General features: G+C 38.9%; 4 protein-coding genes across 5 annotated transcripts; 3 read left to right on the forward strand and 1 right to left on the reverse strand.

The window, feature by feature from the left end:
• Positions 1 to 1,646: 1,646 nt before the first annotated feature.
• On the forward strand, positions 1,647 to 4,174 carry cd79b (CD79b molecule, immunoglobulin-associated beta). The gene is made up of 5 exons (XM_044013603.1): positions 1,647 to 1,796; positions 2,857 to 3,138; positions 3,223 to 3,341; positions 3,425 to 3,478; positions 3,652 to 4,174. Exons 1-5 carry the CDS (start codon positions 1,745 to 1,747, stop codon positions 3,739 to 3,741), a joined length of 597 nt encoding a protein of 198 aa, XP_043869538.1. The 5' UTR covers positions 1,647 to 1,744; the 3' UTR covers positions 3,742 to 4,174.
• A 390-nt stretch (positions 4,175 to 4,564) lies between these two features.
• Positions 4,565 to 5,578, reverse strand: LOC122759083 (interferon a3-like). The gene is made up of 5 exons (XM_044013604.1): positions 5,447 to 5,578; positions 5,258 to 5,353; positions 5,017 to 5,166; positions 4,839 to 4,919; positions 4,565 to 4,702 (listed from the first exon to the last, which is right to left on the reverse strand). The coding sequence occupies exons 1-5, from the start codon at positions 5,576 to 5,578 to the stop codon at positions 4,604 to 4,606; spliced, it is 558 nt and encodes a 185-aa protein (XP_043869539.1). The 3' UTR covers positions 4,565 to 4,603.
• A 2,529-nt stretch (positions 5,579 to 8,107) lies between these two features.
• On the forward strand, positions 8,108 to 9,078 carry LOC122759582 (interferon a3-like). Its single transcript, XM_044014512.1, has 5 exons — positions 8,108 to 8,239; positions 8,333 to 8,428; positions 8,520 to 8,669; positions 8,765 to 8,845; positions 8,986 to 9,078. Exons 1-5 carry the CDS (start codon positions 8,108 to 8,110, stop codon positions 9,076 to 9,078), a joined length of 552 nt encoding a protein of 183 aa, XP_043870447.1.
• Positions 9,079 to 10,520: 1,442 nt separating this feature from the next.
• Positions 10,521 to 20,802, forward strand: plekhm1 (pleckstrin homology domain containing, family M (with RUN domain) member 1). Of its 2 annotated transcripts, none has more exons than XM_044014490.1 (12): positions 10,521 to 10,574; positions 11,662 to 11,754; positions 12,455 to 12,696; positions 12,813 to 13,478; positions 14,165 to 14,672; positions 15,322 to 15,469; positions 16,755 to 17,732; positions 17,853 to 17,998; positions 18,365 to 18,558; positions 18,927 to 18,990; positions 19,074 to 19,231; positions 19,498 to 20,802. In XM_044014490.1, the coding sequence occupies exons 2-12, from the start codon at positions 11,701 to 11,703 to the stop codon at positions 19,604 to 19,606; spliced, it is 3,267 nt and encodes a 1,088-aa protein (XP_043870425.1). In that variant the 5' UTR covers positions 10,521 to 10,574; positions 11,662 to 11,700; the 3' UTR covers positions 19,607 to 20,802. The 2 variants fall into 2 exon arrangements, with proteins under 2 accessions (XP_043870425.1, XP_043870424.1); XM_044014489.1 differs by having other exon boundaries at positions 10,530 to 10,718.
• Positions 20,803 to 21,542: the final 740 nt, after the last annotated feature.

Consider the following 21,542-nt stretch of genomic DNA (forward strand, 5'->3'; position numbering starts at 1 on the left):
ACAAATGATATAGCCCCAGCCTCCCACAAGAAAAAAAAACAAGGTGGTTTCTACTCAAAGCAGCGTGGCATCAGCTGCAGTGGTTCTGCAAATGTGCGTGACGTGCTTTGCATGTTGGCTGCCTGGCAGAGCACGACCGGTCAATTCCCTGCAGCTAATCGCACCAGGGGACACTGATTTTGGGTGAGCAGCTATAAGCAGGGTGAAACTGATCAATGTCAACATTAAGAACTGTAGGCCAAGATGACTGGCTAGCACCGTTTCCTCACAGCAAGAAGGCTGGGTACTCCCATATATGTGTGCGACTGACTGATTGTTTGTCTGGGATTGACACCAGCTGCCCCATGACCCAATGTGGAGGATAAAGCAGTGGATGACCTATGGCGGCAAAGTTTGATTCAAAATGTTTCTGGGCATAGAGCATAAGCATCATTGAGTCACCTCAGAGAGTTTCTAAACAAGACACTTGTGTTAACCACTTGTGAAATTCAAATCCTCAGTAGATAAATATATATACATATATATACATATATATATATATATATACATGTATATATATATATATATATAAAAACCTGAGCCGGTGCTGTGAGATGTATTGACAAAGAGGGAAATGTGAGCTGCTTGACTGACCTGCCAACTTCACTCTCGGGTGCATGTAAATGTTGCTCAACAAGGGTAGATGTCCTCAAGTGTACTAGTGGGACTGAATGTGATGGTGTCACACAGTAGCAATGTTTACACACTGATGTTTTGCAGGTAGATGTTTGCTGAAACCAAAAGTGATGGATTAAATTCTAGTAGTTATTGCAATTAGGCACAATGAAGGCATGAATATTTCAGCAAAATCAAATGCAGTCCATTCATTGAAAGTCACAACTTTTCCTGAATTCAGAGAGATTCATACTATTAGGGGCCTTTATGCACGGAGTTTGTATGTTCTCTCCGTGTGTGCGTGGGTTTTCTCCGGGTTCTCCACTTTCCTCCCATAGTCCTAAAACATGCAATACGGGGATTAGGTAAATTGGATCGTGTGAGTGTGAGAGAGGGTGGTTATTTGTCTCTTTATGTGGCCCTGTGATGGACTGGCAATCTGTTCAGGGTGTACCCCGTCTATGGCCCTGTGTCAGCTGAGATTGGCACAGCACCCTCTGCGACTCTCTTTAAGCTGTAGAAGATGGATGGATGATAGAAATCATCTAAAAAAAAGTTGCTCAACAATCTCTGCAAATTTCTCTCACCACACTTATTCTAGTTAACGCGACAACTTTAGTTCCTATTATTTTGTCTTTACACATTGTCTGGTTAGATCTGTCATTTTGTTCGAGCACTTCCTGACTTTAATTATTATTAGGCTTATTTATTCTTGCCTGAAGGCCACATGTGTTTGGACAACATCTGAACTTACAACTTTGACTTTTGCTCAACAAAAAAAGAAAAACTGTGGAAAACTGTTCACATTTACCACATTGTAGACAAGTGTCCCTGACAATTGAACACATGCACTGCATGTGATGGAACTGGACAGATTTTTCATGCTAAACCTTTTTTTTTAGTGTGACATTTAGTTGAAGGTCTGTTGCACCACACTTCCCCCATAATTTGCCTGACATTAAAGTGTATGTGATAACAGACATTGCGCCCACTGATGCGGACACTTCACTGCACAGTTTCATGTCTGCGGAGACGTTGAGAGACGTTGTGGGCATCAGCTTTTAAAACACATTTTTCTCTACATGACATCATGCGCTGGTTTCTGGCTGGATGCTGTGTGCTGGGTTCCATCTATCTCTCAGGTAAACGCCAACTCTTAAAATGTGATTGTTTTAATTAGAGGCTAGAAAACAAAAAAAAGTTATCAAGTCAGCAGTTAATGTCCTGATAACATTATTAACAGCAGAATTTTGTTACAATAGATTAATGTTCTGCAATATTTGCTTTATGCATTTCATTGAATTGTACTTTGTTTAATGTCAATGTCTGTTACACCAACGCTACAAATATTTTGCATGTTATTTTTGAGTCTACAATACTCATCATTTCCTGGCCATCTGTGTGAAAAGAGGAAGTTATTTCAGACAAAGACAATAAGACATTATTGACATGTTGATTAGGGGACGTCATCTATTGATATGTAGACTCTACTCAGTCAATCAGTTATTTCACTTTATGTTTCTGTTTTTTTTCTTCTGTCAGACGGATTCAATGTTTACATGCAGCGAACATGAAACCCATCAACGTTAATTTAAGTCTGAACACAAACAAGCAGCACAGGTTTGATTATTTGGAATTAGAATGATCCACTGGTGCATTAATTCACAGTAATCCTCAATTTTACTCATCCTAGAGCCATAACTATTATATTCATTATCACTTTTGATGATTTAAAAAACATCATTATTCTTAAGTGTTAAAAAATACAAAATAAAAATGGATTATTTAATAAATAAACAGATCTATAAAGTAAAATTACTGAAATAATATCACGCAGGGTTCATTTTATGTCATCAAGGTTCTCCACTGTGGATCAGCTGCTGTGCTGCTTCTCTCTCGCTTTCATATCATTAAAGCTGTAGTGCATAACTTTAAAATATAAACAAAGTGGGTTATATTTAAATTACATTTCACACAATAATGCTGATTAAGCCTAGCTGTCAACTCCAAATATCGCTCTCTGTGTTTCTCGGTATAGAAGGCTTTTTGGTTTCGGTGTCTGTGGCTACATTCCTGCACACAGTGTGATGCATTTTGTACCACAAGACAGCTTCACACAGCACTATGGCTAAAAACACCAAAAAGCAGCAGCTTCACAGAAACAGCTGTTAACTGTGTTTCATTTCTCTCTGATCTGTTCAGCGGCCGTGCCACAGCTCACCCAGAGGCCACGTTTCTTTGGTGCAAAAACTGGCTCCACTGTGTGGATCTGGTGTTCCAAAAAAACCCTGTCAGACATCGTACGCTGGTACAAGGATGATACGAAGGGGGATGTGCTTCGTGGAGAAAGGATTAAATTTCATAACAAGAATATGACCAAGAACTCCTATCTCTTTATCCCTAATGTGACAGCAGAAGACAGTGGAGTGTACTACTGCGAGATTAACAACTCATTGGGGTCTGGAACTCAAGTGAAGGTTGCCAGTAAGTGGCTGGGGCAACATAGACACACATGACATAAGTATAGTTGAGTTCACCTTTGCAAATCCACGTCTCTCCTTTCCACAGCAACCAATAATGTTGTCCAGGCACAGTACAGGACCACGTTGAAGGACGGTCTCATTATTTTCCAGGGCTTATTGTTGGCATTTTGCATATCTGCCATACTGCTACGCAGACAAACAATGGTAAGAAGTAGCATGAGACAAACACCTGAGACAAAACTGTAACTGCTTATGTATTTTTCATTTATCCTTTGTTTCTTAAACAGACAGAAAAGAAGGACAGCATATATGAGGATCCTGAAACTGATCACATCTATCAGGTTGGTTGAAATGTCTTGATATGCATCAATGCAAGACATGACTTTTAAAGTACTTTAATGCATCGGTTTTGATACAGAAATTAGAATTAGAAAACAACCATACAATCAAAAGTGCAAAATGTTATCTCTCGACCACACAATGTGACTAAAACTTGTTGTTTTACCTCACTCAGGGTTTGGCAATTGAGTCATGTGGTGGAGGACTGTACGAGGAACTGTCGGTGTACGCCCAGGCTGATGGAGCTGAGGCCCCATGGGAGTGAGACTGACAGTCTCTTTTTACCTTAAACATTTGACGTAAATAAAAAATGAATGACAGTGTGTCCTCAGTGGGCGACATATATAACGTCATTCAAGCACAATAAGTTTATATAGTTGTACTTTATGGCAGTTGGCATCTGTAATGTTGCATTATCTCCACCTTCTCTTTCCTCTCCCTGTTCTTCTTCTGCTCTCGCTTCGGAGTAATTTTTGCCGATGAATGTCCAGCAATGTTTATACTTAAATGTTTCCTATTGCTTTTGTGCCATTTAAGTGTATTATAATAATCTGATGTGATTGGAGGTACGCTGACAAGCCTGATTTTCATGACATTGGTGCCTTTAGCAGTTTTTTGGTTCTGTCCCTGTGACAAAAATGGTTAAAACTCTCATTTATAACCGAGGAACAAAATAATAATAAAAAACAATATAGATATTTCTGTGTCATGTCTTTATTGGCTTTACAGTAACACTGGAATTTAATGAATTCAATAAAGTACTTATAGCAAAGTTGTTTGCATGGGTTTTGTAACAATGACTTAAAAATATTGCAAAAATATATACTTTCTCACAACAAAATGTTTTACAGTGCATGGCCTTGACAAGTAAATGTTAGTAATAATTTTAAAAAGAAAACTCATCACCCTTGTTGATGCAACACAAAGGAAAAAAAACAATAAAGACTTCTCTGTTTGCCTGAAAAAAATCATCTTTATTGATTTTTACCATGTTATAAATATTAAGACGATCAGTCAAGAAGTAAATACGCAATAAATAAACTGAATAAGAATAAAATGAATAAATAAATAAATAAATACAAGATGAATAAATAAATATATAAATAAATAAATGTGATGAGCAGGTTTTAGTTGGTGGTGAGCAGAGATGAAACCAGAAGGTCGGCTCTCATGAGATGACTCTGAATTTCCTTCCTGACCAACTCCCAGGCTTCAGCGCTGTGGCCCTATACACACACACACACACACAATAATATGATCATTATTACACCTGCAGATAGATAGATAGATAGATAGATAGATAGATAGATAGATAGATAGATAGATAGATAGATAGATAGATAGATAGACAGACTGACTTACATTTTGCTCAAGAACATGGCGTGAGAGTCTCTTGAAATACATGTGCATCTTCTTGTTCTTCTTGTGGCCGTGACTCGCAATCTAAATGAATAAAAAGGTAAAAAAAACAACAACATTTAAAACAGAGAACAGTCATAGAGCTCTGATGCATTAAGCTTTAAATGTAAGGGGAACATACACAGGAGTGAAGGCCGTCAGTCTGCTGGGTCACAATATTGAGAAAGTCGTCCACATTTCTCTCGTCCCATGAGGCAGAGCTGTGGTCCTGCTCTAACAGGCCAACTATCTCCTCCAGAACCTGCACTGTGAAACCAAGTTTGACCTCAGCCTGGAGGAAGAAGAAATAGAATAGATATGAGATACAATAAAAAAGAAAACTCACTCTTCAAAATCAAGTCAGAATTCTTTTTTTAACTCACCGTAGCTTTGGATGCCTGGCTGTACAGATCATAAGGGAAGGCCACAGTTTCGTCCATCCCAGCATCCTCAGTGCTGTTAGTGTTGGTGTTATTAACCTGCATTAAACACACAAACACAGGTAAACAGTCAGTAAACACAGCGAGTTAAAGAGACAACTGTTAAACAATCTGCAAAAAAAGTTCACTCACCATCATTTGGAGAAGCTCCAAGTAGTTTTCACTGTATTGCTTGAATTTTTGATCCATCCATCTGCAGCGCAGAGCAGAGCTGCCACTGTACAGACCCAGGAACAGGCAAACGAAGAGGATCCTGTTGAGCATTTTTTTAAGACAAGCTGTAGGAGTTCACTTTGTATATTAGTAAATTCAGATGTTGACTGCTGTTGTGTTGTGTTGGAGCAGACCTGTAGCTCCTCATTTATAGCACACCTCATTTCATTTTCCATACATGGGAATTCCTGGCTTTCACAGAGTTTAACGTACTCCAATTCAAACCTCAACACACAAAAATAAAATTTTCACATCTTCAATGTAAACAAGTGTCCTAATTAAAAGGAACTAACCACTGTGATATATAATGAAACTTACAAATATGACCACACAAGCTGGAATACTACAAGTTTTGAAAGCAGTAACGATCACATTCACAGATTAATCTGATGTGCAACATTTTGCAGAAATTGTGATTTTCAAGCATAAATATTCAATAAAAAACAAATCATCAATGGTAATATAATATATTTTTTTATACTTAAACTAAATAAAATATTTGTATGATTTAAAAAAAAATGCAATATGTGAAGTCCAGTGCATTGCATAAAAAAAGGTCCAAATAAAAAATGTGTACAAATCAGAAATCACCTGTCCTCATAAAGAATAGATAACAGTGTATACCTGTATATGTCGTTAAAACAATTGCATCATTGTTATCATTCACTGATGACAGTACACTGTAGGTGTCGTATGCATTAGAAATGGGAAGTCCACACAAAGAGAAAATGAAAGTGGTTCAGTGACGGCTGTGACACGTGGAGTATGAACTAAGCAAAGACATTTCAGCTTTATAGCAACCACAGCTTTAACACCACAAAGGTGTTAAAGATTACCTGTGGGGGGTGGAATTCACCCTCGCCTTCACCTTATCTTACTGACCAGAGCCCATTTCATTGTGAAATGAAATATGAAATAAACATTTCAATATAAAAATTATAGGAGTCTTTAAATTGTAATTCATGATGTGGCTGGAATTTGCTGAGACAAATTTTTTTAATGGGACTTTTGTTGCATTTATAGATACACATCATTTTAACTTGAGTATCTTACAATAATATTAACTCTCCTTCCAGCTATGGATATACTAGCGATGAGACAGTATTTCCCAGTCTGATCTTGAAATCACGATCTTGCGTTAGTTAGATGGGCCCAACTTTATTTATAAAACCCTTTAAAACAACATCAGCTTAAACAAAGTGCTGTAAATCAGAGATAAATAAACAAATCAAATGTAAAAATGTGTGACCTAATATGAAATCAGTGAACACAAAAGCTTGGAGGTTTAAAGATGCAGCTGGCCCTTCACGTCAGTGACCGCTTACCTGTAGAGCAGGGGTGTCAAACATACGGCCTGCGGGCCAGAACTGGCCCACCAGAGGGTCCAATTCGGCCCCCAGGATGAATTTCTTAAAATTTATATGACAGAAACTACGTTTTTCAGTTCCAGATACCTGTGACTAGATGTTTTATGCATTTGCAGTATTTTATCTTTTGTAAAAAAAGATACTTCATTAAATGTAAAACAAAGGGGAAAATGTGGAGTTCTTGTTATTTGTTGGTTATTATACTATATTTGTACAGGTCCGTTCCACTTGAGATCAAATTTTTCAGTATGTGGCCCCTAAACTAAATGAGTTTGACATATGTTTAGATTGATTCTAAACTGAACTAGATTATTGCAGATTATACTTTGACTGGAGGAATATAGAAAAAGCATTCCTTTACATATGAGTTGTTCTTTGCCAGTGATAAATTAGTATTAACGCAGTGTGCTCCTGTAACTTTACAGAAACAATGGCACATTGCCTCAGGTAAGTTTATTTATTGTTTGCTGCATTTTCGTTCCAGTGTGGAAACCTAAACGGGGCATTAATCTTTTATTATTTAGTTATGATGAGAATGTTCAAAATAAATGCAGACAAACCGGCGTGCACAGAGGAGCAGTTGAGACTAAATCTGGCCACTACACCTCAAATATAATCAGTCATTGTTTAGGCAGATGACATGATGAAATAGCAAGACGCTCACATGTGGTCACTCTACAGATATGTGACTGGATTTTCTTAGGTATGCAGCAGCGTCATTTTCTCTGTTTGGGGAAGTGATTTCCCTTTGTGGTATCTCTGTGGAAACACTGCAGTCGTTCAGTTACACAACTTCAGTATTAATTACTACTTAATAGGATAATACAATTACTAAATTTCATTAATAAGACAATACCATTATTTTATAGAAGACTGAATAAGAGAAGTTTGAATAAGAGCTATAGGCCTGCATTGAAATGAGGAAAATGGTGCACACAGTGTCTTGCCAATCTTAAAGAAAAAAAAAAAAAAGAATCCAAGAAAACAAATAGTTTCAAATCAATGAATTGATGATGTATGATGAATAAATAAACCCTTATTAGAAACATTCATTTCATTGTCTGAATTTTTTGGTGGCTTCCCACAATCTGGAAAATGAAATGAGGTGTGCTATAAATGAGGAGCTACAGGTCTGCTCCAACACAACACAACAGCAGTCAGCATCTGAATTTACTAATATACAAAGTGAACTCCTACAGCTTGTCTTAAAAAAATGCTCAACAGGATCCTCTTCGTTTGCCTGTTCCTGGGTCTGTACAGTGGCAGCTCTGCTCTGCGCTGCAGATGGATGGATCAAAAATTCAAGCAATACAGTGAAAACTACTTGGAGCTTCTCCAAATGATGGTGAGTGAACTTTTTTTGCAGATTGTTTAACAGTTGTCTCTTTAACTCGCTGTGTTTACTGACTGTTTACCTGTGTTTGTGTGTTTAATGCAGGTTAATAACACCAACACTAACAGCACTGAGGATGCTGGGATGGACGAAACTGTGGCCTTCCCTTATGATCTGTACAGCCAGGCATCCAAAGCTACGGTGAGTTAAAAAAAGAATTCTGACTTGATTTTGAAGAGTGAGTTTTCTTTTTTATTGTATCTCATATCTATTCTATTTCTTCTTCCTCCAGGCTGAGGTCAAACTTGGTTTCACAGTGCAGGTTCTGGAGGAGATAGTTGGCCTGTTAGAGCAGGACCACAGCTCTGCATCGTGGGACGAGAGAAATGTGGACGACTTTCTCAATATTGTGACCCAGCAGACTGACGGCCTTCGCTCCTGTGTATGTTCCCCTTACATTTAAAGCTTAATGCATCAGAGCTCTATGACTGTTCTCTGTTTTAAATGTTGTTGTTTTTTACCTTTTTATTCATTTAGATTGCGAGTCACGGCCACAAGAAGAACAAGAAGATGCACATGTATTTCAAGAGACTCTCACGCCATGTTCTTGAGCAAAATGTAAGTCAGTCTGTCTATCTATCTATCTATCTATCTATCTATCTATCTATCTATCTATCTATCTATCTATCTATCTATCTATTTATCTATCTGCAGGTGTAATAATGATCATATTATTGTGTGTGTGTGTGTGTGTATAGGGCGCTGAAGCCTGGGAGTTGGTGAGGAAGGAAATTCAAAGTCATCTCATGAGAGCCGACCTACTGGTTTCATCTCTGCTCACCACCAACTAAAACCTGCTCATCCATCTTCGACCGCTTTATCCTCCACATGAGGGTTGTGGGGCACTAAAATCACATTTATCTATTTTTGTATTTATTTATTAATTTACATATATATTTATTTATTTGTTAATGAATTTATTTATTTGTTAATGAATGTATTTATTTTATTTATGTATTGTATTTTTTATAACATGTTACAAATCAATAAAGACAATTCTTCCAGCATACAGAGAAATCTTTTGTTTTATTGTTTTGTATCAACAAGGGTGATAGATTATTTTTATTATTTACATTATGATTATCATTATTATTATTATTATTATTATTATTATTATTATTATTATTAATACTAATATTTACTTGTCAAGCCCATGCAAATTAGTTACAGTAATTTAGGTGGATTAAAGTTGCTTTAAGAGTTTTAAAAATCAGTCATTGTAACAAAACACATGCAAACTAATTGCTGTAAGTCCTTTACCATGAAATGTGTATATTTGACTGGCAAGACTTTTAATTGAAATAGTTTTACTACAGTAAATTGATGCTTTTACTTCAGTGTAAAAAAGTATCGTTTTATACTATAGAAAACAGCTCAAACTTTATGGAATGGTTTGCCTTGAAATAATTTTTTCAACTTCATTCCAAATTTGTGTTACAAGTGTTGGTAATTATCACTTGTCTCGTCTTTAAAGGGGTTGATGTGGTGGCGACACTGCAGAGTTTACAGTTTATTTATTTAAGTACGCTCTGAGTCAGGAACAAGACAGGAAGAAAGAGTTTTCATGTGGAGCAACATCGGCAGCTCTCGGAACCCGTGCTGCGTTTGGGTGTTGCTCGTAATCATGGGTGTTACTATATCGCTGCTGCGTGAACTCCTGCACTTGGTGACATATGATAATGTAAATCTGGAGCTTAAGCAGATGTGTATCAATCAATCAAATCATGTAAAAAAGAGACACATAATAATAAATAATATGAAATAAAATAATACATGTAGGATTAGTGAATTGTTTTGATTGCTTTATTGTAAGTGCTTAATTTTTCGCACAATATGTCATAACTTATTGTTAACTTATACAACTAGTGAAAGTAGTGTTTACATATGTGCTTTTCGATATACTGTATATATGTGCAAGTATATTTGATTGATAAGGCAAAAGAACAAAGAAGTCTGTGTGCAAACAATGTCCAATGTGAATAAAATTACACCATAGCATATTATCTTCTTAAATAATATTTTTAATTAACTTTTAACTTAAAAAAACATATGAAAAACATCAAGTGATGTAATAATACAAATGTGGTAATGAGTTAAACCAAAAACTCAGAAACATCAGCTCAATTTCCAATACATGGTACCATACACAACATTGATATTACACAAAAATACACATTATTTTTATTATTTTTCCTCACGGAACTTGAACGCATCATGAATCTATTCAAGTTCCCATGATGCACTTGTCCTTAGTCGGACAGTCGCGCAACCTCTCGTCAAAACAAAGGTCAGAAATCGCTTATTTTTGTCTTTTGTTGGATGGTTTGAGTGAAAGAATGGAGAGCGACAGCACGGGTTAATTCACTGCCAGAGTTGACGGTAGTTCACAGAGGATACGCGCCTGTGTTTGGACATATCTGGACCTGTTTCGGTAAGCTAGCTGTGTGATGATACAGCGCTGCTAATGCCGCATTCATGCTACTTGACAGGACAGTGGTTTACTAGCGAAACTGCTCCACAACTTCTAGTTATGCTATAATTGAACTTATTTACTCGTTATTGTTTTCTGTGAGAAATATTTCGATGTTATCACCGTTTCTTGTCAACTGTACATCCCTCTTTAATCCCGACGCTAACACAAGTGACATCTTGTCAGTTAATGTAAGAATGTACAGAGAAGAGTGTAACTTCATGTATTTTTATAACTAAATGTATCTCTAATAGTGCCCTCTCTTGTCAGTTTACTGTTTGTTACAGTAAACCTATTTATTTGGCTTTGGCGTTAAAGACACCGGGGCTGTATAACAGTGGCGTTTATACAAATAGCCTTTAGTCTCCTCTAACTTTGTTAGTCATTGTTCACTGAAGAGCTTTTTGTAGTTGTTGTAGTTGTACAGGATTGCTGAGTTATCTTATCTGGTTGTGATTGTGTCAGGAAGTAAGCACCTGGCGTCGCTTGGATCCTGTATTGTTCCCCCAGGATTAAATCGTTTTTCTGATTGGGGAAGTTAGCTCTGAAGCGTTTGTTGTTACTTCCCTGCAGACACCCTCTGTATCCACAACATCTCACATGACTCACTTTCAAATGGTTACACACTGAAACCGTGACATTGCAGATAAGTCATCAAATACAATCTCATGACCGAGAATGCAATGATTGCAAATGGCAAATATGCTGCTAACACAAAGGGAGGACGAGGAAAAAATATCTTCTTTGGCATCACATGTCACCCAAGCTCGCATTACTTGTTGATCCACCTTAAGGAAGCAGAGCTCATTAGATAAGCATGTTAGTGGCTCGGTGTTGGGTAACACTTTTTTATTCTGCACATATTTGTTATATATCTGCATATATGTTTGTTTTTGTGTTTCAGTGTGCCATGTGGAAGTAATACATATTCCCAGCAGCTGCCATGCTAGCCACACAGATGCCAGAAATGCCACCTGAGGCTAAAGATGTCAAACAGGTAAACCTACAAGCTGTAACTGTGTTATTACTTCTCGTCTGCCTGGTTTTTTCTCATCTATTGTTACTGCTATAGCTTTGATGAGGTTTAAGCTTTAACTGGCCTTTTTCACAGCAGACATTTTGACATGTTTCAGCAGGAGAGGCACCAATGTGATTATTGATAATCAATTTTTGCTCAACATTATCAGGCAGACAGGTTGTATAGTATGTATTACATGTTGAAATTACAGTAAATGTACTGGGACAGTGTTCAACATGCTAGCACTTTCAGTTTTTAAAGCAGTGATGTCAGGGAGGCACTGATTAGTCACTATAAATCATCAGGTTTTGTCAAATGTAGCTCAGTGAAAAGAGCACTGAGGTCATTGCCTCTTGAGTTTTCAGTAGTAAAAACGTGTTCTTTTGCAAGCTGTTGTGTAATGCCCGCTTGCTTTTGTTATGTTGCGGACATCATGTGACAGTAGGTAATCTACAGACCATTTTTTTTAACAGCAACTCCCGATACTGTATGTTTTCCTCATCCCTCTGTAAAATGTGTGCAGAAGTGTGCCTGCTCTATTTGTTAACACACCTTTTTATAAGGCATAAGTCAGTTTGCTAACCTGCCTCTCAAACTAATCACAAAGTATTTGTCTTCCATCCTGAAATACAAGAATGCCTCATCTCTCTCTCTCTTTCTCTTGTGTGTTTTTGTATAGATTAAAGAGAGGTTGGCACAGTCACTCAAGGCCCTGCAGAAGCGATATGTGTCAACAGATGCAGTGGTAACCAGTGAAGATGGTGATGCTAACTTGCTCTGTTGTGCCCTGGAGGCCATCTTCATCCATGGCATCAAGAGCAAATACATCCGCTCAGTGGCAGCGGGTCGGGTCAGGAAGGGAGATCGGGGACCCCTCCCTCAGCCTTTCTTCTGGAGCCTCCTTAAATCTGTCACCCACCGGTAGGTTCAGGACAGTTTTCAAATTTTAATCTTAAGCGTGATCATTTTAAATATCAGTATCAATGCTGGGTTCATAAAATAATTGAGTGTCATTATGCTGTCTCTTAAATGCCCAGTGATGTTATCAAGGAGCTAGAGAAGATCAGCTTTTTGGGAACAGACGTGGGTCGTTGCCGAGCATGGCTGCGTCTGGCCCTCAACCACGGCCTGCTGGAGTGCTACCTCGCATCGCTGTTCCGTGAGGACTCCAAGCTGCGTGCCCACTATCAGCCCAGTGCCTTGCTCTTAAACCCTGAGGAGCGGGAAGTTCTGCTCAGCTATCTCCAAGGTCTGGCCTCACTTACATTCAGCCTGTCTTACAAGTCAGCCGTTCTCAATGAATGGACCACGACACCCTTGGCTCTCGCTGGACTCTGCCCCTTGTCCCAGGCAGATGCACTCGACCTGTCCATTAATGGCAAGGACCTTCCCAACTCCAACTCCCAATGTAAAGAATCATGGGATACAGTGTCCCAGTCATCAGGCTCATCAGATGCCCTGGATATGCAGAGAGGGTGCCCAGTGTTGATGGCGAAGGGGCCAAATGCTTTGCAAGGGAGTAGGACTGCGTTAAACTCTTCTAATTTAAGTCTGGATACCACAGGCTCCTCTCAGCTCTCCTCCAGCTTGAGCTCAGATAGCCTTCTGCAGGGGCAGGAACCCCGCAGCCTGACAGGAGAGCAGTGGTTGTCATGTGACCTGGACCTGCCCAGTGTAAATATCAGCAAGAGGCCACAGAAAGAGTAAGTATAGCTAGTAGGATATTTTCTACAAGGCTCATGTAAGTAATTGAGCTAACAAGCATGTAGTAGGAACTAAATCTCGACTTACAGTATGTTATTTCTCTGTGCTGTGGAGTTTCTGTTCCTATAAAAAAAACATCGATGAGACTCTTTGTTGCTCTGGATGAAATGTTTTTTTCCTTTACCATGAACACACACACACTGTAGTTTATTTTGAGTTAACCCTGATACATTGTCATGGTTCTTTAAATACTCACTTGATCAACTGTGCATTATATATATTTGTATATGTATGTGTACATATATATACATATATGTATATATATATATATATATATATATATATATATATATATATATATATATATGTATATATATGTATATATAGATATAATCCAAAAAACACTAAAATCTGAAACACAAACAGGAAGTGGGTGTCTACTTCCTGCTCTGCAGAAACATCTTTGCTTCATTCTGCAGTCTGTCAGACTACATATATATACATGTGTGTATATATATATGTATATATATATATACATATATATATATATAAATACTATATACATATATGCATATATATATAAATACTATATATACACATATATGCATATATATATGTATGTATACACATATACACATATATACATATATACATAAAGCATTATGACTTGTCTTTGTCGCTGCAGTTCACTGACTGGGGAGAGTGGGCAGTGCAGTCAAGACTCCATGCGTGAAGACTCCTTTGTCTCAAGCACAGGACCAGATCAGTTTTCAGAAACGGCTGTTTTCAGTGGTTCTGACAGTGAGACCCAGGATCCCCCTACACCATCCCAAGACCTTAAAGACCAGCCCTTGAACCACATTCACTCTGATTCACTGCCATCAACAACTTCTGTTGATTTGCTGTCGTCTGTTGAGGACCACGTCAGCCACACTCCGTCTAATGTGTGCAAAGAAACCTCTATGGCATCACACTTGAACTCTGACGTGTTCTCCCCAGTCGATGAGCCTTTAGAGTCTGTGGAGGCAGTAAATGCAGCTGATGTTAAGGAGAGTAATGAGCCTGTCCACAGTGTTCAGGGAGAGAAAGATGAAGAATGCTTAAAGAAGAGCAAATCTGAGCCTTCGCTACACCCAGTTGCTCGCCGCTCTTCCAGCATCCTGAGTAAGAAACTGTCCTCAGATTCTCTGTCAGTAAGTATAATAGCAGACAAATAAATTACATTTAATATTTGCAATACAATGGTGAATATCTGGTAACTATGCTGTCAGTTTCTTTAAGAAACGTAAGAATGTGTTCACAGATGTTACTGCTGTGTTCCTCTTTGGGTTTTTCCCACTGAGGAACTAAGTTTGACTCGTCCTGGAAGCCAGTGTGTCAGGGTGGAAAATCTGCATATTCATAGAAAAAAATCTGTAGCTGTTATTTTTTCCCACTGTTCAAACAACTTAACAAGATGATGATTAGTCCTTGTGTTGTTTGTTCATTTTAGAATATTCAAAAGCTCCCCAAGGCATGAGGTTGTGTTCAGTATTAAATTTGATTTCAAAGGATATGTCACAATATTTTCCTAGAACAATACTTGCCAGTTGCCACATGATGCTCCTTCAGTTACAGTAAGTTAAGAGAGTGACATATTTAGCTTACACAACATTTAATACTGAAAGACACCATTTATTTGTTTTGCATTGTCCTCAAACTACTGACATCCAAAAACAAGTCTGTTCTCTGAATTGACACAGCTCTATTCAGAGACATCTACCATCCAACATGGAAAAGTAATGACAGCAGTTACTTACCTTTTTTCTTAAAATAACATGTCTTCTGTTATTTACATTGCAGTGTTCCCGCTCTTGGATCTCTGAGGAAGATATCTACAAGCCTCACATGGAAGTGGAGTCGGAGCATGAGGAGGTGCCTCAACCTGCTCTGACACCCGAAGTCGAGGTTTCTCAGTCGCCTCCCAGTGTTGTTCATCGCAGACAAATAGGTAATGACAGTATCTCTGTGTTTTGCGTGCAAATCTCTTTTTTTCTCCCATTTACATAAAAACACAATTCTTGGTGTGTTTATGCCACCTGTAATCGGGGGAATGGTGTGAAAACAACAGTAGGCAAAAGTAGAGCAGCGCTCCATAGCACTACTAGTGGTCAAAATCTGTAGAACTTTTATGTAAACACACAGCAAAGGTCATCACCAAGGAATTAAGCTAAAGGTAAAGAAACACGCTCACGTGTTTAGTTGCCACACAGAGCAGAAATGTCCTGCAGCACTGAAAAGTGAAATAATACTTAAGAGTCTATTGTTGTCGCTGCCACTCCCTCATTACTGCCGTGACGGTCTGTAGTTTCCCTGAAAGGGCGAATGGGAAAACACTTGCTGTTACGTTACATGTGAGGGTGTGTTCAGGTTGCACTGGAATGTAATTTCCTTCAAGATAGCCACCGTAACAAGTCCGAAAGTTTATTGTGATGTAGAAGTAATTTAAAAACAAAAGTGTCACTGCAGAATTTTCCGGTGAAAATCCGCCCGGGGAGAGAGAAGGGAGATAATGATAGATGTAATGAAATGGAAATCTGCTATCCTCTATTCAAGGAACAGCTGTTTAATTCACAAAACACTGTAAAGGGTTTATGCTGAGTCGGAAGAACGTCTTAAAAATAAGGGCCTTGTCACTGACTTTGTTTCTCATGCCTGTATTTATTTATGAATATTACATTACACACTTACTCAGCCTATTCCTGTAGACAAAACAAGTTGGTTAAATCATGAAATGGTGACACAACATAATCCATGGTGTCAGGATCTTTGTGACATGGTTATAATTATTTTATTGACCCGAGATTATTTTATTGATTCGAGATTAGCCTCACATTTGTAATTTACTGAGGCAAATTAGCACATTTTGACTCATGAAAACCACAACTGCCACTCCAAGTATTGCCCTTCTATGGAGTAATAAGTGTTGAATTCAATTATTTGTCAAATACAGTATATTCCCCTCTACCCAAAAGATACCTTTCACTTATAGAGCGCTTTCACTTGTGTTTTCGAAACATATGTAATAAATATGTCGACTTTACAGAATTATGACAGGCTTATCTATTCACCGTTTCTGCTAAGTGTTCTTCATATTGATTTGTATGTTGGTCTTGTGACTGCAAGGTCAAATATAGTCGTAAAAGCAGATAATAAAAAGTGTGATGTTATTGATCAGCCTCTTGATGTGATAATAGTCCAGTAACAGGGTCGCTGTTCTTCTGTCTGTCTGTCAGGACTGTCCAACCCGTTTCGTGGCTTGCTGAAGCTCGGTCATCTAGAGAGGCGGGGTGCAATGGGCTTGTGGCGCGACCACTACTGCGAGCTGTCACCCTTTGAATTCCGCCTGTATGTCAATGCAGAGGAGAGGACATGTTGCGACAACTGCTACCTTGTGCGCTGCGAGGATGTTCGCATCACCTCATCCGAGGGCCGCTTTGAGGTGGCCTTTCCGGGCAAACGGCTGCACCTCCGCGCAGCCAATCATGATGAAGCTGAGGACTGGGTGGACAGGATAGTCGAAGCTGTCAACAAATGCCGGCCAGCATCTAATGTTGATGAGCAGTGGGAAGTCTTGCAACCAACCAGTGAAAATGGTGTCGAAGAACGCACCTCATCCCGATCCTCTGCTCCATCCAGCCCTGAAAAAAGGCTCATAACGTCTGACATAAAGACCGGTGGAGGGATTGAAGTACCTCCTCCTCTACAGGAGTTCGACTGGACTCGGACTGCTGATTTGGAAACGGATGCCATTAAAGAAGCAGTTTTGTACTTCTCCACAGATGCTGATGCTCGGACGTGGGCGCCTCTGATCTTCTCCCTCTCTTTGGAGGCTTTAAAAGGCTTCCGGACAGAAGGCGGGAGAAAGTTTCTTCAGCTTACTTGTTTGATTGAGGAAATCCGGGATGTGGTGCCTGATGTGTCCCTGGGAGGACCAGCCTTTTTCAAACTCTTGACTTTAAAGAGTACCCTCAGATTCAGGGCAGAGAATGCAGATGAGGCTCGCATGTGGAGGGTTTTGATCCGTGGAGCTCTGGACTCTTACCTGGAGAGTGGAGAGGACGAGTGCTTTACGGAGCCAGTATGTATGGGGGTGACTGGAAATCTCCACAGACTGGTGCAGCACAGATTAAAAGAAGACGGAGCTCTTTTAGTTCATCTTTACACCGTGCACTCGGAAAAGGGACTGGACACTCAGAATTTCAAGTGTGCAGGTAATATTGTGTGTGTGTGTATATATAGTATTACTTCTTTAGTGTATTTTTCATGTGTATATGTTTTATTGGATTTGAATCAGCCGCTGAGTTCTGAGTTTTTTTGTGTATCATACACAGGATGTCCTCAGCAGATTGGTCCATCGCTGGGCAGAGCCAGGCTATGCGAGTTCTCAGGCCAGCACTACTGTGACTCCTGTCACCACGGTGACACCACCATCATTCCCTCTCGTGTGGTGCACAACTGGGACATCACACAGAGGGAGGTGGGTGCCACACATTCTGTTTAATCCTTGTCTTTTTGCAATTGTTGGTTTTGCAATGCATGTAGGTTTTTATTGACTGTGTTACTAAGATGCACTTTTATCTTCTGGTTTGCCATTAGTCATCTATGATGGTCATCATAGACATTAGTCATGAATGTGTGTTGCGAACCTTACTGTTTACAACTTGGGACAACACTATTTTTATTTCATTTTACTTAAATGCTATTAGCAACTTAAAGTTGTTGATTTTTTTTTTTTTATCAGATATTGAATTGTTGGTGATGAAATGCAAGATGGCACTCTTGTTTAGTCTGATTGAATGTGACTTGCGTACCTTTTATACTGTATGTGCGTCTCTCTGTCCAGGTGTCTAGGAAGGCCCTGTGGCTGCTGGCTCAGGTAGAACAGGAGCCTCTGTTGAATGTGGAGCAGTTAAACCCTGGGTTAGTGAGTCATTCTGAGTATATGGGTCAAGTACACAACTTGCGGCAGAGGCTGCGCCTCCTAGGCGACTACCTGCTCACCTGCCGCAGCGGAGCCTACAAGAAACTTCAAGCCAGGTATTTGTTTGCACGTGTGCACTGTGCTGTACTCTTGTTTATCTTTACTTAAAATAGAGTTCTAAATGGTGTTTGTGAGGAGATGTTCAGCACCTTGAAACTAAATATGGGCTTGTGTAACTGCATTGAGTGACGGGAGGCTGTTGTGGAACTGACCACAACGATCAGTCACTACTGAAGCAGGAAGAAATCTTATTTAAATTTATTTTCACCACAGTGACTCATAGTCTCTACTGTTTTTTCATCACACGAAGTTTGACCTATATCAAAGTATAAAACTTTGATATATATATATATATAAAACTTTTAGATAATGTTATTTGCATTTAATTATTCATTGTTTATTTTTTTGTCAATATTCTCTCCAGAATTGGGCAGCGGACGTACTTGTTGGAGTCGAGCCATCTGTACAGTGTCTTGGACCTGAGACAGGTATTCTGCTGGCTCAGTGATGTTGTTGACATTTTCTGTCTCTTTTTAGAGCATCTTAATATGTATGTATTTTGTTTTTCTAGATAGCAGACCGTGTATATGCAACTCACCTAATGACACTGTTACAGTTCGCCACCACCCACGTGTTTCAGTGTGACCTGTGCACTCAACGTGGCTTCATTTGCCAGATATGCCACTCTCATGACACCATCTTCCCCTTCCAGTTCGACAGTACCACCAGGTATGTTATCCTGGCCACCTTTTTCCACCTAAACCCCCCCCCATGTACTAGACCAATTTCTGTGAAATGTTATAGAGGGGTGGGGCTTGACACAAGGAAGAATTAATAAATTTTTGAGTGGATTGGATTACGGGGTGGAGGTAGAATTACTTTTCCACTTTCTCTAACATAGCCAGGTAGGGCCTTTTAAGTGTTGGAGTTCTTAGCTGTCAGAAATTTTAATTCATCTTTAAATGTAATGTATGATGTTTTTGTCTCTGACCCAGGTGCAAAGAGTGCAAAGCTGTGTTTCACCTGGCTTGTAAGACTCATGGGATCTCGTGCCCTCGCTGTCAGCGAATGAAAAAATACAGGGAGAGGGATCTTCAGGACTGAGAGCAGCACGGGCGATGAGCAGCCCGCCACGGACGACTGTCTTTTTTTTCCAGTAAACCAGAAGGCAGATAGTGAGGAGAAAAATGACATAGAAGTCAAATAAAGTCTAGCTTTTACATGAAGTAACCTCAAGTGCAATTATGAGTGCAGAGCAACCTGCCCTAAATGACCCTAACACCAAAGACAGAGGTGTAAGAGGCTCAGTGCTACAGTAGTCGTCATCTCTTGAAGTAGATTAGAGGGACATTGAACCTCATTAAGCCGACATAATGCAGCCAAATATTATTGAATTGAATACCTCTCTGAATTCTGATTCAGCCACGAAATCATAAGGACGACACGGCAATGAAGGTTACTGCCATGAATCGTATCTGCTGCATTTTTGTGTGTCTCATTGTGTCAAATACAGTCTGAACGCATCATGTTTACCGGAGAACGAATTTGTTGTGGATGCACAAAGGCAGTTGCATATGAGGTTGTATGGTGTACAGCACTTGACTTGTTCTAATTAACACATTTTGATTGTGCCTTCTTTTTTATTTAAGCATTACACTACTCTTCTCTGGTCTAATGTGGGACCAAAACGCATCACATGGACTTTTTTTAAAATTGTCATAAGTGAAAGGTGAAGAGACACCATCACCAACATTTTGTGGCCTTTTTTTCTTTTGTTTTAGCATATTTAACCTTAGTCTGGTTTTAACTAAAGGTGATATGACTTGAGGTACAGCTCTGCGTTTGAAAGGATTTCGATTTTGGGTGAGCCCCACTGAGAGAAGTTATAAATTTGCTAATGGGGAAAAAAATGCAAACATATTGGACCAAATCAAACATTATTGGGAGGAAGGAAATTCCTGGATTCTGAAGTCAAAACACATTTTGCATCTTTGCACTTCGCTACGACTGTTAAATGGATATTCCAACCACACTGTTTTTGGATTATCCTCCAGCACATGAAACGATGCAGTGAGATTTTTTTTTAATTCTTTTATGTTTCACCTTATGAACATTTAACTCATTAACTCTAATGTAGAACATGAAGGATTATATTAAATCGGAAAAATCATTGAAGGTATACTTATTAAATCAATTTTGCAACTGATAATTACAGAATACTGCAGCTGTTTTTTTTGTTTCATTTAGTTTGTATGATATATACAGTAAATGAGCATTCTTGAATAAAAGTCAGTGTGTGACTTTTGTTTGATGCACTTTTAAAGCAAGTACAGGTGTGATTCTGACCGGTGTTATGTATATATGTGACATTTTCTTAGTGTGTTGCATCAGCATATTTCATTCTCATGTTGTTTGGTCCAGCTGGATGCCCAGTAAGTGTGTGCTTGATTATACGATGTGATAAGATAATGCTTTATTGTCAGAACATGCCCGAAATTTATCTTGCATCATACATACGGGGCAGAAGAAAATAGACAGACATCAAACATTACAATCGCCCAGGAACCACAGACACAAACACTCACATTATGACGTTCAAGACTCCAAGTTTCCTATTTAGTTTCAACATTGACTGGTGTGAAAAGGCATTTTTTTAGTCTAATCTTATTGAATTGTGGAACCCTGTGTCTCCGGCCGCGTGGTAATAGTTTGTATTCATGGTTCAGGACATGATTAAGGTCGGAGACACTGTTCTTAGCCAGTGTCAACATGTTCTTGTGGTAGCATGATCCACAACATTTTTCAGTTGGTTGACCTACAATCCCTGAGCAGATTCATGAAGCAGTTTTGTGATATTACTGTACTGCAGAACACACATTACCACAGAGGTATGAGTGAGTAGGATCTCTGTAGATTGTTGAGTTAAAACCATACAGAATATCTGTATTTCTGTTGAAGAACAGCATTACCAAACAGGTCCTGTGTATCATGTGACTTATGACATTTCCCTTAAAATAGGTAAATCAAAGGAGTGTATGGC

This window comes from Solea senegalensis, linkage group LG18 (assembly GCF_019176455.1).
Source record: "Solea senegalensis isolate Sse05_10M linkage group LG18, IFAPA_SoseM_1, whole genome shotgun sequence".
Lineage (NCBI taxonomy): Eukaryota > Metazoa > Chordata > Actinopteri > Pleuronectiformes > Soleidae > Solea > Solea senegalensis.

What these genes read in the sequence shown, in the direction of transcription:
- cd79b (XM_044013603.1), top strand. Translation starts at nt 1,745, where the DNA reads ATGCGCTGGTTTCTGGCTGGATGCTGTGTGCTGGGTTCCATCTATCTC. An exon ending in AACTCAAGTGAAGGTTGCCA is followed by an intron (nt 3,139 to 3,222) that starts GTAAGTGGCTGG and finishes TCCTTTCCACAG; the next exon opens with CAACCAATAATGTTGTCCAG. An exon ending in TGCTACGCAGACAAACAATG is followed by an intron (nt 3,342 to 3,424) that starts GTAAGAAGTAGC and finishes TTTCTTAAACAG; the next exon opens with ACAGAAAAGAAGGACAGCAT.
- LOC122759083 (XM_044013604.1), bottom strand. Translation starts at nt 5,578, where the DNA reads ATGCTCAACAGGATCCTCTTCGTTTGCCTGTTCCTGGGTCTGTACAGT. An exon ending in TGGAGCTTCTCCAAATGATG is followed by an intron (nt 5,354 to 5,446) that starts GTGAGTGAACTT and finishes TGTTTAATGCAG; the next exon opens with GTTAATAACACCAACACTAA. An exon ending in GCCATGTTCTTGAGCAAAAT is followed by an intron (nt 4,703 to 4,838) that starts GTAAGTCAGTCT and finishes GTGTGTGTATAG; the next exon opens with GGCCACAGCGCTGAAGCCTG.
- LOC122759582 (XM_044014512.1), top strand. Translation starts at nt 8,108, where the DNA reads ATGCTCAACAGGATCCTCTTCGTTTGCCTGTTCCTGGGTCTGTACAGT. An exon ending in GCCAGGCATCCAAAGCTACG is followed by an intron (nt 8,429 to 8,519) that starts GTGAGTTAAAAA and finishes TTCTTCCTCCAG; the next exon opens with GCTGAGGTCAAACTTGGTTT. An exon ending in GCCATGTTCTTGAGCAAAAT is followed by an intron (nt 8,846 to 8,985) that starts GTAAGTCAGTCT and finishes GTGTGTGTATAG; the next exon opens with GGCGCTGAAGCCTGGGAGTT.
- plekhm1 (XM_044014490.1), top strand. Translation starts at nt 11,701, where the DNA reads ATGCTAGCCACACAGATGCCAGAAATGCCACCTGAGGCTAAAGATGTC. An exon ending in AGGCTAAAGATGTCAAACAG is followed by an intron (nt 11,755 to 12,454) that starts GTAAACCTACAA and finishes GTTTTTGTATAG; the next exon opens with ATTAAAGAGAGGTTGGCACA. An exon ending in TACAAGAAACTTCAAGCCAG is followed by an intron (nt 18,559 to 18,926) that starts GTATTTGTTTGC and finishes TATTCTCTCCAG; the next exon opens with AATTGGGCAGCGGACGTACT.